This window comes from Morone saxatilis, unplaced genomic scaffold (assembly GCF_004916995.1).
Source record: "Morone saxatilis isolate NCDOM2014 unplaced genomic scaffold, NCSU_SB_2.0 Contig5, whole genome shotgun sequence".
Lineage (NCBI taxonomy): Eukaryota > Metazoa > Chordata > Actinopteri > Moronidae > Morone > Morone saxatilis.
In genome coordinates, this window is record NW_023340095.1 from 4,156,298 (window position 1) to 4,175,953 (window position 19,656).

Below are 19,656 nucleotides of genomic sequence, written 5' to 3' on the forward strand. Positions count from 1 at the left end.
ATTCTCAGTGGATGTGTACTGGTGTCTTCAAGTTCCTACATCACACTGTATAAGTTACTGGAACAGGTTAGTCAGTTATGAAAGACTGGGTTATATATCTCTGCACTGTATTTTTTTCAAGTTTGTCTTAAAACAACACTCACATTCCCATATGCACATTGAAAAGGCTCTTGATTGCTTTAATCCTTACTCCTGTCTATGCTGTATGTGAAGAATTAATTTCCTAAAGTGAGAGTTCAATAAAAGTGGTGGGGACAAAAGTCTTCGTCCTGAAGCTAATATGAGCCTTCAGCACTCTAGGTGTTGGGATATTCTTAAGTTACAGTGTTTTTATTACAAAATTCCTAGGGATGGGAATTGAGGACCGGCTCCAGTTGAGAACTGGTTCCAAATGGTCCAATTCATTGGAATCGTATGCCTCCTCCTCTGATCAGGAATCAATTAGGGAATTAGCAGAATCAACAATGGCATTGGTTCTAATAAAATCTTGTTTCCTCGCTGAGTTGCAGTTAAGGGACAGTAACACAAAGAGGAAATGTATATTTAAAAAAGTGTAACCTTGTAAGATATCCACTTTTTTGGCATAAAAGAGACAGCTGAAGCTTCATTGTAGCTTTTGATGAACAATAAAATGCATTTTGCTCAGAAAGAGGAAAGCACATTTTATGGCCCATCTCTTTATTGAAACCAAGGGATCTCTTCAGGTCTAGTATGAACAGGAGAACGGTTCACAGTTATTAATAAGTTCAATGTATTCAGCATTCATGTGGGCATGTGAGTATTTTTTGAACACAGACATGGAATAATTTGTTGTTACTTATCTGATGACACACTGTATACCATGTATGTATCAGAAATGAACTAATATTTTGTTGATGTTGATGATGTTGATGTTGGTTTATCAGTATAGCTCTTGTGACATGATGTTTTTTTAAAATGTCAACATCATTATAAAACTAATCAAAGATAAGCAGCAGTTAGGATTAAATAACAGCAGAAATAGGGTATCGACCATGAAAAGTCTTTTTAGTGTTAAAGCAGACCTAGTTTCTAATCTTCTAAATGGACTTTCCCAGACTGCAAGAATAGCATATTGGATTACCTAAATTAAGGGGTTTTACCCTTTAAGCCCATTTCATTTTACATTACATTAGTCACAGAAGTTCTGAGAACATAATCTGCTACTACTTTGCCTTCTGCGTGCCTGTCTGCCTTGGCAAGCCTTCATGGTATGACTCTGAAAATAACCTGAATACCTCCACATCATTGTATTGTGTTGTCAAGGGTTGTTTATAACTGTGTACCAACTCAGGTTTGAGGCTAATATTTCCTTGGGTATGCAAGTTATATAATATGCTTTTTAACAAAATAGGATAGTTAGATTGAGTCACAGTCCCATAACAAGTTGCGTATCGCTGTTGTAAAGTCCAAACCATTGAAACGTGGCATCTGTAACACCGACTTGACCTGTATTGTATGGCAGTCAAAGGAAAATAGTGCAAGAGTCTTGATAAATGTCAAGCACGCCATATGATATCATATTTGAGTCTAATGCATCATACATACAATCTACACATTAAGACATACAGCTCTATATAATATTTGCATTGTAAATGATAAAAGCAAGTTAATGGGGAAAAAAACACTCAAAATGTTTAACTGCTATACTTTATCTGTTCTGAAAGGCTGGGCTCCCTTCGTCAGAGATAATAGTAATGGATTCAACAGTCTGTAGTTAGATAAAGTGCCTTTTAACAGTATAAGATCAAACCGAGCAAGCTGTCTTTAATGGCTGCATTATCAGTTAGCGGCTCCCTCCACTGCAACACTGTTACTTATCACCTCACTGGATAACATTCCTGGGATCTCTGTGTCATTTTGTGCGATTGTCTTGTGTCATATTACCACTAAGCTTCACTGTGGCCAATCCTTTAACACCTTGCTTTTGCATTCTTAAGTTTAGACTCTGGGGTTTCTGTATTCTACTATACAGTTGCCAAACTTTGGGCCGAGGCTCATTCACAGTACCGAAGAAGAATTTAAGCCGGCAAAGAAAGTCTTGAATTGTTGTTGTGCATTTGTTAATTGCAGGAAATCTTTACTGCACCATAGCTCCACATTCAAATACCAGAACAGGCTTTAAGATTTTATCACAACCCTGTTTATATTTTTAACTTGTTAAACAATGGAGCATGGTGTGACAAGCGAGTGACTACAATTATTTATATTTTTAGCCTTTAAAAAATAAAATGGAAGCTTGTTCACACGACATGGCGCTGTAAACTGTGCCAGACACTCCTCAGCATTAAGGTCAATAAGTTAATGACTTACGGGTGCTTTTATGAAACAAATACCAGTTGGTAATGGGATACATCAAACAGCATTTTCAATAGCTTTTGAAACTGAAAATTGTGATAGTTGTTGAAGCCTGCTCAGGTGCAAGACATTAGATGTCTTCATTGGTCCAAATCTGAAAGGAACCAGATCAGTCAGACCTGGCCCGACTCTCACTTTTTCAAAAAAAGAAGTTTGAATGAATTCAAACAAGAAGTAAATTCATTTGAACTCAACCCATGAAGCCAGATGTATCCTAAATTTGTTGATTTGGCGTTCCGTTAATTTGCTCATGGACTGCTGCTTCACTTGAATAACAGTTTTTCTTCCACACATTATGTCTCAGATGGTTTGGTGTCATGATTATCCCTTAGCATTATTTATTGATGCAGTGGGTCAGACGGACAGTTTTTTGAATGCCCACGCTGTTGTGTGTAACAGACCTTGTTACTTCATCCAAGTTCTTTACTTTCTGAAACTCTTTTCTGAACTGTCCAGAAATAATAGACCCACACTTCTGATACTTTATGCAGGCTCAACTAAGAGCCAAGAATATATTATATTCAGAAATGCATTTGGTAGACATCCAGTTGAAATACCAGCCATACTCTCAGCACCATAGATCACTCGCTGTTTAATTCAAGTCTGTTCAAGTCTGTAACTCCGCAAGAATCAAACACATTAAGACGATGGAAACTTGTTTGCTTCACATTATCTGAGAGCCTGGCCAAACATTTGAATTTCCACGACTGTTCACGTGACTGTTTGCTTGGCGTCTGGGTGGGTCTCTGCCATGTAGACCAGGGACAAGCAGACATGAAAGAAAAAGGAAGACAACCAATAAACAGTGAATACATTGCTTCTTTCAAACTGCGGCTTGTAGCCACAACAATATGCAGACTGCTGTATATCTTTTTGATTTATCTTGAGACAGGCAGTTTTCCAAGCTCTAACAGGCACATCAAAGTAGAGCTCATGACTGCTTACAGTGTTATGATTTTAATGATACTGTGCTTTTTAACCAGCAGATGGGGACATTGCCATTGACTCTACCTTTTTTAAACTGTGATTTATTACATAATTGCACAAATACCTATGAATTTAAAAGGTGGTGCAAATAATAATATATAAATTAAGTGTTAAATTATATATACAATTAAAATGTATACATGGGGATGGTGACTTTTCATGTGTGTTGCAGTAGTCCTCAGTTACCAAGACACATTGTTCTTGAAAATAAAGGTTTTCTCTAATGTACATTATACAAATGCTTGAGGCTGTGAGCTGAGAAAATAACTAGTGTTGGCTGATTTGTTCCTAACGCCCCAGAAAATAATTTCTTTGCAACATTACATATTAAATATTAAATATGCAACAACCAAAGTTGAAGTTAAAAATGTAAACTGTTCTTTATTAAGAGTTTCATGCACAAAGTTTGACTAATCTACTTCATTGTGACTGTCTGGGTGCGGTTTAATCAGATTTGATGGCAACACAATAAACAGCCCATCAACTGTCATTACGTTTGGATTTCATTGCTGCTGAACTCTGATTGGTGCACAGAAATATGTGACATCACCTTTTTTTCCAACTGAACCCAACCTCAAACCAGCGAGAAGAGCTAAAAAAAAAAAAACAGGAATACACAATCCTTCCTGTGAAATAACCAAAACTGTTATAAATTTGACAGAAAATGTTAGTAAGTAAGATGGTGGTTGAGTAAAGTAGGCCTTTAACAACACACTTTTTCTATATATTGGAGTTATTGTCGTGAATGTCACAAGTAGAAAGGACAGCCAGTATTAAGATGTGACTGTTGAACTGAAAACACTGGACCTTTTTTTTCTGTAAGCATGAAAATGTGACATAAAATGACAGAAAAGTGTCAGGAATGAGTCTTTCAATGGTGATTGTCTATTAGTTAATTTATTCTGCTCCGAGGCTGTGACAAATGTGGCATGTAGCTCCTAAAAAGTGAATGTTACCAAGTAATAAAATTTGCTAAAAGAGATGCCTTCTTTTCTTCTAAGGCACTGAATGATTCCAATGTAAACACTATTAAAAGCTCCCATGCCGAGGTGATGGCTGTGTAATGTCACATCGCTCTCCTGCAACAAGGTCCGTTTCTGAGAAGTTAATTCAATTAAAGCAGACAAAAGACCACTGGCACCAATAAAGTTTTGGGTGAAATGTGAAGCCATGCAATGGACACACACACAGTCTTGTGGCCAGTCGAGCGTGATTTACATTTGCATAATGCCCAGCTACTGGGCAAGCTCACCATCGCCATGGGTTACGGTTGGTGCTGTGGAGAAATCCAGCTCCGTGTTTAGTGGGTGTATCTTGTCTGAAGCTGACGGGCGGGGTGTCCTCACTACCACTACACCACACACACACCTTTGTATTAGTATACTTGTTAAAACCCTGTTTGCTTCCTCACACCTATAAACCCTTACCTTGGCTCTCTCCTCTATAACCTTTATCTAAACACCAAATAACCTTAACTAATTAATTAAAGTCATGATGACGTTACATTTGTTGTTTTATTACATTTGGAGAACAACACTTTTAGACCAGGGCACCTCTGCAGCAATACAGTACTTTATTATGATGCTGAAACAATTGCAGCAATTTGTATATTGCAATTAAAATAAGATAATATTTCAATTAAGTGTTTTGTACTAAACTGTAAGACAAAACACTGCAGGAAAGAGGAACTTGGAAGAAACCTAATCACGGTTGCAGCTACACAGTTGCCCTTTTGCAGCATTTGTCAGCTATAGAAGAGTTTTTGCAATCAACACGAGACAAAGTAACAGAGCTCTAAAGAGGACAGCTCATCTTCACCCAGGCTTTAGGTCCATAACCCCCAAAAAACGTATTCTAAATTGAATGGTAACAGTCTGTAGAAGTGTGATAAGACACACAAACTGCATCAAGAGATAAAAAGAAACATTGAATTCAAGCTACTGTCCAGCGTTAGTTCAGGCAGAGAACGCATGCTTGCATTAGCTGATTGCCTTTAGCTGTTTCACAATGCTTCACGACCACTGGCTCATTCGTCAGCTGTTTGGCTGCCAGCTGACTAGCAACACTCAATCATATTCAAGCAGGTGTACAGCACAACCATTATAACCTGACACTCCTCATTGTTACATTTTTGGTATTGTTGTTTTTGGTGTTGCCCGTTTTATTAAGGGGGGGGGGGGCGTCGTCATTGCTGCTCAGATTTTTTTAAGAGCTGCCTCCAAGAGCCTTTTTGTGAGTGAACAATAGCTGTAAAGAGAGGGCTGAAAATGGAAGTTGACCAAATTTGCAACTTGAGGTATTTTCCTCTCCTGGTAATTTTGACACATTTAACTTATTAAAAACAAAACTCCATATTTACAACCCATGCATGTGTCCTGTATGACTTTCTGCAGTTTGTGATACTTGTGACATTGCCCCCACTTACACGCAGATTGCTTTTGTGACGCAAAGGCCCCAAGATGCCTCCTGGAAATCCTCTCATAACGGTATTTGTCCAACTGGGAGAAGATCTCAAGAAAGGTGCCTGCATATGTCATCTGGCCTGGGAGCTCCTCTGGATTCCCCAGGAGGCTGTGTATGCCAGGGGAGATATTTTATGGGCTTCTTTGTTTGATTTGCTGCCAATGATACTCAAACCTGGCAATAGACTGCATGGAGCTTTCTACTCCCTCAAAAATGAGCGTGCCTAAAACTAAAATTGGATGAACTGATCTTGCAACCCATTTCATGCTGTTCAAACATTTTTTAGTCATTATGTTTTACCAAACAGTCTTTAGTCATCCTCCCAAGATTGTTTCCATATGAGACACAAACCTTTGGGGATTTTAATTTTGCAGATCATCCTTAATAATCTGCCAGTGTCATCCCGCATAAAACATAATTTCTTGCACATGTTGAATCTATAGACTCCATGCACTCCCAAAGGATGTCCTGATCTGCTAGTAACACCGCTATGTTATGCTATGCCACTATGTTTCTTGGAAATCCAGGATGGAATTCACCCTGCGTGCAGCTAAATAAATGTTTAAGGGATTTTGTGAGTACATTGGTTATTTGCCTGTGTGAATAAAAATCCCACAGGGTTTATCTGAAGCACTTTTGCCATGTTTACAGCGTGGCCTGTGGCTTTAGCCTTAAAAACAAGTGGCTCCTTAACACCTGCATGTTGGATTTCCACCACTAAGGGGAAGTCATATGGTTTGGTCTTTCTTGATTATTCTGACATTTGGTGATTGTGGTGAAAAGGGACAAACAGGGGGCAGTCAGTGTTGTGATTAGTTGGTGCAGTAAGCCTGCAGCAGTTATCTGTACTAAAGAAATGACTCACTGTAACGTCGTGTTCATGTGATTTAATCAGAAATGACAAGTGTGAGCTCATGCAACATGCGATTCCAATTTAACACCCATGCCTCTGCCTTATCCCCAGCACACATGGCAGGGAGGACTACTCACACAACACGCAGATATTTCAGACACTCTTTTGGCAGCAGCGTTCACGGAGGCCTCACTCATGGCTTAGCACTTTGAGGAGCGATAACAATCGGCCAGAAAGTAAAACCCCCCCATGTTAAAACCTAAGCACACAACGCAGACTTTGATCCAGCTGAGGGGGGGTTTGGAAGGGCTTTAGGAAGAATGAACCCTATATGGTTTTGGCTCAGAGCTTCACAGTCTTTACAATACAGACATAGTAAGCATCCCTCTACATACACATGCATGGACAGAAACACATACTCAGCTTTCTTGTAACAGTTAACGACAGGATTCTATTATTTGATTTATGGCTGTAGCTATTAAATTTATGTCAAACACTTTTTATCTTTATGAGAATTGTTATATAAATACATAAAGACATACTGGATATGCAGTGTACATATGCTAGACAGAAATGGTAGAACTTTAACACATTGGTTTAATACAGATTACACATGAACTCAAATGGTTTCTCTGTGACAAAACATGAGTCATGGATTTTTAATCATTAATTAATGAAGAACATGTGTTATGAACTTTTTCTCTTGGATCAGTGCACTTTCTGTGTGTGTGTGTGTGTGTGTGTTCTGCTAATGCCCTCCTCTGAGGCTGCCACTCTGTTTCGTCTCTAGCAAAGTAAATATCACTTGTCTTCAAAACCTTGTAAAAGTCATGTTGAGAGGAGAAAAAGAAGAAGAATGCTAATGTCCGACTCTACTCCTGTTGTTTACCCTGCATGCTCTGCTTCCCAAGTGCCCTCCTCGATCATGGACGAATGGCAATGAATCTGTCAGCTCCGAGCTGGATTCCATTAAGGGTCTGTTTAAAAAAACAAAACAATGGAGAAGCCAGTTTAGTTGGGAGTTACTTGGTTAGGGGACCAGTTGTTAAAAGGGTGACCTCTTCACCTCAGCTGCCAACACCACCACTTCCAGTTTTCTTGGCCTGGAACAGTTTTCTACCTCTTTGTAGTAGGAGAAACTAAAGAAGTGAAGACAGTACTGAGCTAGTATCAGTTAAATTTATTTTATCTGCACTTTACTTAAAATGAAGATAAAACAATGAATCAAATAAATGCTAAACCAGTTGCTTGTAGTAACGAATTACAGTATTACCAATCTCTGTAGTTGCTCCTCCATTATTTTCAGCCACAGCAGACAGACAACACACATTACATTTGTCTACAGTTGTAAAGTTACATTTGATATTTCAGCAATACATCTATCACTGTGTAGAATAATACATTGTAAAATAAACAGTGGACGTTATCAGGGCATGGACAGTCTGATCTGCAGACAAGATGAGCTGCTTCGGTTCAATGCATTTTGATTTTGTTCAGTTACCTTGAGAGACTTTTGTCTGTTAAACAATGTTGTGTTATCTTTGACACAATATAATGTACTGTTAATTCTTGCACTCAAATGTTAGAGAGAACAACTCTAACTCTTTCCACTGTACAGAGGAGAGTTAATACTTTGTTGCTTTGTGAGCTGGATGTGCATTTAGGAATTGTTTTGTTACTAACTTAACTTTTGTGGTCACACAAACAATTAATGCAGCCTTAAGAAAAAATGTAAATTAAAGAGTCACCTGGGAACCTTTTATTTTGAATCATTGCTTTACAGTTTCAACATTTAGTTTCAATAACAATGCATGATTCGCAACCTGGAAGCATCTGGAGCTCTAACAGCTAACAGAGAGCCAGAATGATTGTGATGATCATGGGAAGCATGTTCACTCTGTTTATGGCTTAAACACCGACCTTGGCAAAAGTACAAAAGCCAGAAAATCTCGGAGAGCAAACAACAGCTCCTGCTATTCTCACTTTCCATGTTTTGATCTCTTGACACTGGCTTTCCATAGTGTGTGTGTGTCTGTGTCTGTGTGTGTGTGTGTTTCCTCTCCCCTTGCTAACAATGCAGCTCAGGAAGTATGTCAGGATAAGGGCCAGACTGGTGGGCTCTCTTTGGTCAGTGCACCCAACTTTGAGGGACAATAACATAGTCTTGTTAATCCCAGAAAAGCTAGCTCAGTGTTCAAGAAAGCCGTGGATCTGTGAAAGGGAATTACTGCACCAGGTGTCTTCAAAGAAAACTCTGCGATGTCCCTCTGGCTGGTGAGTACTGTTGCAACATGTCATATTTAACTGTGGGTGGTCAGAGATTCACTCCCATCTCCAGGTCAGTCGAACCACAGCACAAAGTGTTGAGTCAAAGGACTTTGCTGGTGCGTTTGCCTGTTTTAGGTTATGAAAGTGCTTTACTTAAACGATCTACAATTAATGTTTCTTCCAACCATTTTCCACCATTGATTGATTTAGATTGATTTCAGCTCTTTTCCATTCATTAAAGTGAGCTTTGAAAACCAACTTTTAGTGGTTTGGGGATAACATTTGATCGATTGTGGAGTATTGAATCCACTTGTTGAGTCTGAACCCTTTTTTATTCATGTTATTTGGCAAATGTATTCAGATTAAGATGTTCTGATTCTTAAGTTAAACAACTGTTTGTCTTCTGTGAAGACAGAAACTCTGTACATTAGTTGTTAGACAGGTCTCGACCACTTGTTTAACCACTTTAATTAAAGACAGTTCAAGAAAACTGGTAAATGCCACAAAGTATCTTAAATCACAATTACAGTATGAGGCATTTCAGAGCAAATCTCTGCGGATGAGTGGTTGCATGAGGCCCATTGTTCTCTTTTTTTAATTCAGGCTTAAGTGTTGTGTTCATGAGCTCTGTTGGAAAGTCAGTCCTGGAAGCACGGACATTGCGAATAGGATTATATGAAAAGTATGATCTTTAAATGAGGTGTTTAAAACTCAAAAAATTCAATACCTAGAAGTGGTATGGTAACTGGTGATTATTGTAAATTACACTTATTTCTACCTGATGTCTATCTGTACCAAAGACTGGAATGAAGGCTTCTGTCCTCTCCTACAGACAGCGAATTGTCCACTTAGTGGAAATGAAATGCCCTTTATGTCAGCTTTAATTAAAGCTGTTGTTTGTGTCTTAAGCTAATAAAGTGTGTATTTTATGACATAAACACTTGTCTGTGTTTTGACCTTGGACAGAGACAGTCTGTGCTGTGTCCATTTGCCCGTATTTCTCTCTTTCTCTGTCTCTTCTTTTTTTGTCCCGTCCTCTGATTTGGAAATGTCACTCTTGGTGGTGTCCGGACAGCTAATTACTTTATGGCTGCACAGAAGCAATAACTTTCACACTGATGACTGTTTTACAACGGGCTGTCCGCTCGTCACTGGAGGCAGGCCCACGTCTGTCATTGACTCTTACGCAATGGTCAGCCTCAGCTGGTTGTCTGTTTTCCACACAGACAAAGGACAGAAGACTTCTTTAATTAACCTTCATTTAACCTATAGTGGCTCCTTTAGGAATTTAACTTCCTGAATGACTACATGAGGGGGACATTACCATAAAGGAGACAGATGTTTTCAAGCTTTGAAATAATGAGTATACAATACTTGATGGGTGTTCCTTCAGTTTTTATACTAAGTGAAGAAAGACAGAGCCAGTCCTACACTGGACCTTAATACCTTTTCATCACCTTGGCCTGCATCCTGTTCATTTCTGCCCTGTCTGGGCTTTTTATGAGGCACCTGATGATTGCTTAGAGGCCTTTGGCTTTGGTGTTTGAGGCCAGTTGATAATTGCTGCTCGAAAGGTGAAATAGTCACTGTGGGTACTTTGTGTTTGGTTGGTGCCTCTGTAGATGATAATTAAAGGTTAGATAGCTCACCCATGCCCTTTGGAATTTCAAATTTTATCCCCCACAAAGATATAAGCTATTATGTTAAAAAAAAGGAAAGATTCCTTATCATTCCCTTCTGATTTATTGGTTCCATATCCAACCAAAATTATGGAAAATTCCTCAGATCGTGAATATTGCAAATGATGTACTTTTGGATGTTTTTAGGGGTTGTTTCCATTTACAAGGTTATGCAATAACATAAGAAAAGTAACAAAAAGTCCTCTTGTTCTCCCTTTGTCATTATTCTGTCTACTACTTGTCATCCACAAGCTTTATGGAGGAACACCATTAAAGGTTTCACACATCTGCATGTGAGAAGTGCTTGGTGCAAAGCGTTTAACCTGAAACTTTGGGGTCGCAGTGATCCATTAAAGCATTCTGATTCTGAAGAACCAGTACAAGTTTCCAATTCTTACCACTTCATGGCATCACATTCTGAATATTCTTTATCATTTCTCACCAGACAACATTATTATAGGTTAGAGTTGCAGTATCACTTGCATGCAGTCACTGAGATTTGAACCTGTGCCCAGGGAGCTTTGTAGTTCTTTGTCCCTCCTTCTGTCTAAAGAGGCTTTGGGTTAACAGCCTGGATTATAGCCTTTCTAAAAACAGGATTTCTTATTGTGCACTCAATTTTGTCACCAATCCGGACTTAAATTTCTCATAATTACCAATTTGCCAAAACTGTTTCCATCTGCCGACTTAAGATAGAGCAAAGTCTCTCTGCTGTGATTAAAGATGAAACGAGCTTTCACTTAATTCCCCATGGCTTTCTGCCACGTGCTTCCATTCACCAAGCTCTCAATCCAAAAAATGGACGCCTTGGATCAATAGTGGGAGGGGCAGGAGATAATTGCCGCATTAATCACAGCCACTTTGAGGGGGGCCTCAACATGAAATGTAATATTTAAACAAATTGGACTGCAGTGCAAATGTTGTTATTGGCTATTAGTTAACTTCATTTTAAATTTGTTCTGCCTTTGCAGCAGTGACAACTAACAGACTGTAGACATACTCTCTGGAAGTCAATTTTTATTATGGGAATAACGGTGTCTTGCTGCAGCCATACGCATACAGAGTCTAAACCAGCTGCATGATGTCATTGAGGCTCAGCTAAAGCTTGGCACTCTTGCTATTGACAGCTGAAATACATCTGAAATATGGGATATGGTGCAGTTTCATCAGTCTAAACTGCAGTGTAGAACTGTGTCTGCATGTATTAAAGTCTGATGAGGATGCTGTGGCTAGCTGGCACTGGCTATTAAACTCTTGGTCAGTGCTGCATTTTAAAAGTTTACTTGATATTCCCTAGAGACCTGTATTTACATGACAATGCCACAGAAATGTCAAATGTGGTGTTCTTGGAGAAATTGACTAGTAAAACTCCACACTGGATCTCTACACTGGGTAGAAGCGAGTACCTAAGACAGCATTAAAACCCTTTTTTTTATCTGTGATTTTAGGACTACACTGCATGTTGTTGATAAATTAGATTGATAAATGAATGCCACCAGCTGTAACCAAAACATCTGTCGTCCCCCAATTAAAAAGCATGACCGGCCACTCCCCCTCTTATTCTCTCAGGAACAATGACCCTTAACTCCCTAACCTCTTGTCTGGTTTCCTAGAACGGACAACAGACCTGACATTGCCAGATTGAGACTTGAAACTAGCCCATTGTTTGTATTGTAGAGAGGCAGGAAGTGCGCATGATACCGTCCCCGTACTGAAATTTCTGTCTTTTTGCCAGTATTGTGTAATCTTCTTTAACTGGAATACAGGAGAGTGGTCTTGCGACGAGACTATGCCGAAACCTGATTACCTAGCTTCACCTTCACCAGTGTCTGCGAGCTACGCACAGAATATTATTTTACTGCTCTATTTTATTTACTGATTCCCAGCATGTAGTCATCAATAAAGTACACAGTACTCACTGTATTGTTGCTCTTACTGTTGTTATGGGAAACGCCTTCAGATTTTCCCCATTGGAGAATGTCATACAGAGAATACTTTTCCGTCTCTAAAGGCAGGTCACAATATCAGTTCAAAATCAATTAATTTCAATACTATTGCCTGCAGAGGTCAGGTAAAGTTGTGAGGCAAATTCAGATCATTGACCAAATGCAAACTCTGTTGAGCATTAACAATTAATAATACATTCATCTTGGAGTTGTTTTGATACCAGTATCAAATGCCTTGGATACCACCTAAAATGAGGGATTGGGTATTGGTACGTACACGTGTCTGAGCATCACATTATTTATTTATTTTAGCGTCCCGTTCGCCTATTTTTTTCCCAGGATGACAAAGTCATGACCCGTCCTGTTATGACTCCTTATATTCTCACCCTAACCCTAATGAAACCAACAAAGGCAACGGATGCTAGCCAATCAGAGGCAGAATAGAGTGGTCCATAGTGCACTAGGAACTACTATTTTAGACTGGCAGAGAAGAGAAGAGTGGAATTCCATTAGTGTAATGTTAGCCAGAGCTAACTGTCAGCAATTTTAGTGAATGTCAGACTAGATAATGAAAGTTCTATGGCATTTATTCTCTGTATTTGTTCATCTTTCAGCTGGTATGCAAAGTTCAGCTATTGACCTTGGTGTCAGCACATGTCTAATTTATCTAAAGGTGGTAAATGTGCACATGCAGAAACTATTAATTTGATAGAAAGTATGACTAGTTTGTTTCCACAAATCTGTGTGTTTCCAGTCCATTACACCTGCTGGGCTGCCTACCTTCAGTATAAAGGCTGTGTACACAACAGTCTATTGGAGCAGTGGCTGTAAAGACTTCGATGAGCAGTTAGAACATTGCAGCTAACAGTTTCGTTTTCTAACACAATGCTATGATTTTTGGATGCGGATCTGGAAAATGCTGACCACGGAAAAACAAAAACAGGAAGAATACGCCCGAACAGGGCAGTAGGCCTATCTTGCACCCTTTTTTAACCAAAAAGTCAGAGTCTCTGATTTTCCTGTAAGGAGGCAAAGACGGGAGCTTCCTGTGTAGCTACGTGATCTGGAACAAGGTTACTCTTTATTGTTCTGGCTAATATTCGTCTAATGTGACATTTGCCAGAACCGCAAAGCCAAATGTTCTGTTTCGATTCTCTGAAATCTTTTAATGACAACAGAGAGGTTAAATTGCAGACTTTAACATAATAAACACCCTTTTAATAATTTAACAGTTTCAGTGTGTGTTTTGGGGAAAGAGTTGTCAAGTTTGCTTTTTAAATTCTGGCTTAAATTTAATGTCTATCTTTTTGCTTTTTTAAAAACATAACCTTTTTGTTCACTTCTTCAGTGTTCAAGTAGGTTTCCATATTGTCAGGACCATTTATTTAATGTGCACTGCACTTTATCTTATAAGGGCAACTAAACATGCAGTTCAATTGCTCTCTTAACTCACTGATGCGGTCCTCAGTCTTTCTACTAATTACTCAGACTGCAAACTCAGAAGCTCCATGGGCCATATATGATTGGTCTGAGACTTCCAATCTTCATTAGGGTCCCCAGACACCTACAAATACACCAGCATACTCCACCGAGTACACTCATCACGTATATTCAATCTGTATCTCTTTTCTTTTCATATAGTATATATTTACACATCTTTTCCTCTGAGACAATAATGGCCAGTAATCTTATCAGCTGCAAAGTGCCTGCATTTTAATTTGTATTTACAGCTTTATTTTAATTGCTGGCAATTCACCGTTACTCCACTCAGCGCATCTTATATTCATTGTTCTTTCACTGCTCCAAGACTCCCTCCAAGCCCCCCCCCCCTTTTTTTTTTTTTACATTAAATTGCACCCCCTCCTTTTCCCATCACTATAAGTGCCTCCTTCTTTACCAGACGGCTCTGCCCGACCCACCCCACCTCCGCCCACTTCTGTATTTCCCTCTCCTAATCTTTTTCCTCCTCATGCTTTGAATGGAAGAACCTGCAGCATCCAGAGAAAGAGGGGAAAGGATGGAGGGATGCTGTAGGGATGCTAGGCAAGAGAGAGAAGGATGCATGTAGGAATGACCTCAACCACTTTTTAAGGGGACACCTACTTACTGAAACTGAAGAAGATCAGCTCAGCAGCCATCCCAGGATTCTCTCCAGGGCTAACTATTAGGATCTCCGTACCTCTGGACACTGGTTTTGAAGGACAGGATAGAGAGGGAGGGGAGACGAGGAGCACAAGGAGTGGCAGCTATTACACAGTAGAGGACGTGAGGAGGTTTTCAGGAGAGAATGGGCGGACTAAGCTGGTGTCTTGCCACAGTCTTCAGTTGGGCAAAATTCTTCTTCTACTGCATCTTCCCGTTTCGGAAACAAAGGAAAAGCAAAAACGAGGTACAGTTCATATTTTAGCATCATTTCAATGAGAGGATGTTTTCAGGTTTAGCTTAAGTGTTTTGCTTTATTGCATGTTGAACTTAAGTGACTGATGCAGATTTTCTCAGATAATTTCTTATTATTGCTTGGAACAGAGCTGTAGTATTTTTAGCCACACAAGTGGTCTGGCTGCATGATGGTAATATTGTTTTGTGGATTGATTGGTCTTTCGGTTAGTGGGTCCATCACTTTGGTCCAGACTGAAATATCTCACAGCTATCAGGTGGATTGCCAGGAAATTTTGTGCAGACATCCGTGGTGTCCAGAGGATGAATCCTACTGACTTTGGTGATCCTCTGACTTCACATTTAGTGCGACCAGCAGGTTACATTTTTAACTTATTACGTTAAATATCTACTAGATGGATTGGCTTTTGCTTTTGTCCAATTTTGGTTTCAAGATGATTTATCTGATTGGCTTTGGTGATTGTGGTTTTGACGAAAACACAACAGTTGGATGGATTGCAATCAAATTTAGTGCAGACCTTCATGTCTCCCTTGGGATGAATTGTAATAACTAAAATTTTTCCTCTAGCGCCATCATCTGGTCAAAAATTCAGTTGTCCAATCCCGTAGTTTTGCAGGTATTTGGTTACAAAAAAACTGATGCTTCACTAATTGACACATGTTAAACTGGTTCATTATTTTAAACATATAGCCACGAAACATTTACATTTATGAAAGCATTGTCATTATGAGCATATTAGCACACTGATGTTAGCTCAAAGCACTGCTGTCCTTCACAGACCTGCTTGCATGTCGACTATTAAGTTATAAAAACAATTGTCACAGACTTTGGTATAATTTCAGTTAATCTTTGTAGAATAATCATGGTGACATTCAGTCTGATGAGCATAAGTATTGACTTGATGAATTACGGCCTCTGACACAGGATGTATGGAACGTTTGGATTATGATTGTTTGCATTACACCCAATCAAACATTTCCATCTGCAGATGCCAAAATGACAATGGAAATTAAATTAATATTTGTATGATGCCCAGCTAGTCACAGGCCTGCTATGAGCCCAGAGCATGAGGCAGGATGGAGAGATAAGCACTTGAGGATGCACGCACAAGTGTAGACACACACACACACACAAACACACACTCACACACACACATCCACCCACCAGGATATTGCCAGTTTGATTTGGGCATTTTTCCCGATAGGTCACAGAGCCATCAATCCTGCAAATGCAACCACCACTCAGTGTCTTAGTACACACACCCTCACACACACACCCCCTGATGTGCACATTTGTCCATACACCGAACTCACCCCTAATTAAAGCAGAAAGTGTTTTTAGTAAATGGCCGCAGACACATTGAGGGTCTTTAACATGCATCTACCTCTCCTGAGGCTGTGCATCTTCCTGTGCTGGCACTTTGATGGTCTCTTTTCCATGAGGCTGTGTTCTGCAGGGGTGAATGAGCACTTTACCTGCCAGTTCTGGCCAGTCTATGTTGGCTGTGATTGGTTAAACTTTTAACAGCGGCTAACCATTGCAGCGTGGTGGTGCAGTGAGGAGGCTGAATCCCTGCCAGGTCCAGGGATGCAGTTTCATAGGTGACCCTGCACCTCTCAGTGAGTTCACCCAAAAGATACTTTCCTTCAGAGTGCTAAACTTTCACATTTTTCCTACATTTGCCAGCCAGGCAATGAATCAAACTGACACAACATTGACAAACGTGTTTGATCCAGTTGATCTTCTGATTATTTCTTTGGCCTGTATAACAACACTTAAAATTGCCCATCACAGTTTCCTAGAACCCAAAGTTATGTCATCCAGTCCCACACCAACAGTCCAAAAACCCCAAATAGTTAACTGTGGAAAGCTTAAACAAGAGAATGAGTTTTAAATGAGCTAATCGATTTATCGATGAATTGTTGCAGCTCTGAAGGCAAACTTGTTTACATATCCTTCTTCACATTAGCATTCATTTGGAGTTAACTGTTGTTAATGAGTCACTCTCTGTGGTGGTTGGCAAACCGGCGAGAATTGCGAGAAACGAGCCCCGATTTGCTTCATAACCTGCCCTGAATGTATAGCAGAGACACAAAGGTAGAGCTCCTGTGATGGAAATGTTATTACCAAATCTTATTGTTTAATACTTGAATTAACAATGTCATTTACCTCTTGCTGTGTTAGGTATTTGTGTGGTTTAGCATTCACTGTGTTTTCTATGTATCTTTTATAAAACTGATTAGGGATTGTGTAAACATATCAAAGCCACACAGTGCAGACACATATTCAAGTATCTGTGTTCTGCCACAAAAGCAGGTGGTTTGCTTTTGCCAACTACTCATTTCTTCTTCTCTTTATGCCAGTCCTAGCTAGTGTGGTCTACATGCATAGAAACAAGTGGGTCTACAGAATAAAACTCTAGGAATGAGGAAAGATATTGTTAAGTGTGAACCGTGCTCAAAATTGATAAACTATGGTCCCAAAAAGTAATGACAGTTTTTCAAAGAGTTAGCCCGGCCAGCCCAAAAGGCTTCACACTGTACTGTGCCATTGTTGTTGTGTTCATGGGTCAGCGTGTTCTGGTGCTGGGTGGACGGTCCTTCCTCTCGGTGTGGCGCAGCAGAGAGAACAGAGGAAAACGTGCACACACATGTGAGTGTTCTGCAAAGGGAGGGCCCCGGGTCTGTATTGTTTTCAACAGATGGGAGTCACGGGGGTGAGAAAGGGTGTGTGCATGTCTGTGTGTGTTGGGGGCCTGCTGGAGTGTGTTCTTCCTCTATCTGTCAACAAGTGAACTCCCCCTTCATCTAGCAGCTTCTAGGACGTCAGCCAAGATGACAGAACACACCCCTCTGTTTACACATTCACTCTCTCCTAATCTATCGGTTTATCTACTACCTCTATCTGCTTATCTGTTACCACAGACACTATTTCATGTTTGTCTTTTTTTTTCTTGAAACCTCTTTACCTTTCTTGTCTAACAAGCTTCCTCACTTGCTTCATTTGTCTTTTTTTGTCTGCTAAAACCTTTTTTTTTATGTTGAATCCATTGGAACAGGGTGCACAGCTTTGATCCCTCTCTGCTGTTTACCCATCTTTACTCGGTTCAAGGACAGTGACCTGACACCGGTTAATCTTCCTAATTGTGTAAGTGCCTTTCTGTCCGCTCTCGGCTCCGGTTTTTCAAAAGAAGACAGAAATGGTCAAGGTTAAAGAGGTACTAAAACAAATCCCACAAGTGATCTGATTAGCCTTGGAAATATGCCCACCCTCGCCTTGCTACATTACAACCTCCCTCACCCACGAGCACCCACCCTCCACTACCTCTGCAATCCCTCCTATATTTAATAACTGCTCTGAACAAACGTTTGTGTCTGATTCTAAATGTGGAGTTAGTTTGTTCAGTGACCAGCAGTGGGTGCTGCGGCTGTACTTCGCTGTATGAAATGTGCATGGTGTTTAGAGAGTAATACAGCGGGGTAATACAGTCTGTCACCAGTTTTGTGCCAAAATAATGTGCTGTTAGTCCGGGATCACTTTGTCCTTGAATAATTGTCGTATCAAATCATGATCTGATTTCCAAAAACTGCAAACTGTCTTTGAAATCTTTATTTCTAACTGCTTCATTTTATTTATTCTCTTCATGTTATTTTAAAGCAATTTGTAAGAAGATAGCTGCCATATTAACTCCTACAAATATAACTAAAACGCATAGCTCTTATGCTATCTTTGTTTGCTGTGTAAATCCTGATGTTATATATAGAAGATATTCTGTTAATCAAAAATAAATGATGCATCATACACTGTCACACTAGAGCATACTGACAGTGAATTGGAAGGTGACTTCATGCAAGAGAAGAACATGGAGTGCAACGTTTTATTTTGGTACAACTAAGCTCTGCTGGACAACACTCAAGTGCACAGTCATTCTCTGATTTTTGTCTTAGCCTTAGACTGTTGTATACGATATTCCTTCCAGGAGTTGGTGGAGAGAAAATCAGAGCTAAAAGGAGAGTGAATATTGGACTTAAATTCTTCATGTGGCCAGAAACACAGCTCCATATGAATACTAATGTTGTTCTGAATCTGCTGAATTAGTAAATAAGCAACTGTTTGCTAGAAGGTTTGCCATATCAACCTGAAATATTATAAACCAAAGTTGCATTTGATTGCTTTTAAAGGGATATACCATTACATTTCAGAATTAGAGCTCTTAGAGAGTTGATTATAATCACAGACATTCATTTTTCTGAAGACTAAACCACCTGTTGTTTGATTCATTGTTGTAAATGGATAAATTATTGTGATGTCTGGGAGTAAGCAATATCTATTGCATTACCTGGAAAACTGGGAAAGTATTTAGCATGTGACAATATATTGATGTTATGGGTCATTACATAGTTTTGGTGATATTACAGTAAATTAGTACTACAACAGTTAGTAGGTATATGTATAAATAAAGATTTTCTTGCTTTTATCAGAAATATGAAATTCACATTTTGGTTGTGAGGTTTGACTGTTGGTCCTATTAAAGATTCACTTGGCAGAGTGCTAATTTTGTGATGGTATTCCTTGATTAATTGATGAAAAGCGATTAACCAGTAATACATACATACATATACATATATATATATATATATATATATACATACATACATACAACATACACACATACATATACATACA

At 39.4% G+C, this 19,656-nt stretch overlaps 1 protein-coding gene across 9 annotated transcripts in view; it reads left to right on the forward strand.

Annotated features, from left to right (window-relative positions):
• Positions 1-19,656, forward strand: part of tns1b (tensin 1b) — a 158,518-nt gene that overhangs the window by 7,353 nt on the left and 131,509 nt on the right. Inside the window, exon 1 of one of the 9 annotated variants that reach the window (XM_035676536.1) lies at positions 8,804-8,953. The exons of the other annotated variants lie outside the window; for them this stretch is intronic. Within the exon in view, the coding sequence (XP_035532429.1) occupies positions 8,939-8,953 (15 nt within the window). The 5' untranslated portion in view covers positions 8,804-8,938. Of the gene's footprint in view, positions 1-8,803; positions 8,954-19,656 lie in introns of those variants that run through there. 9 annotated transcript variants of the gene reach the window in all.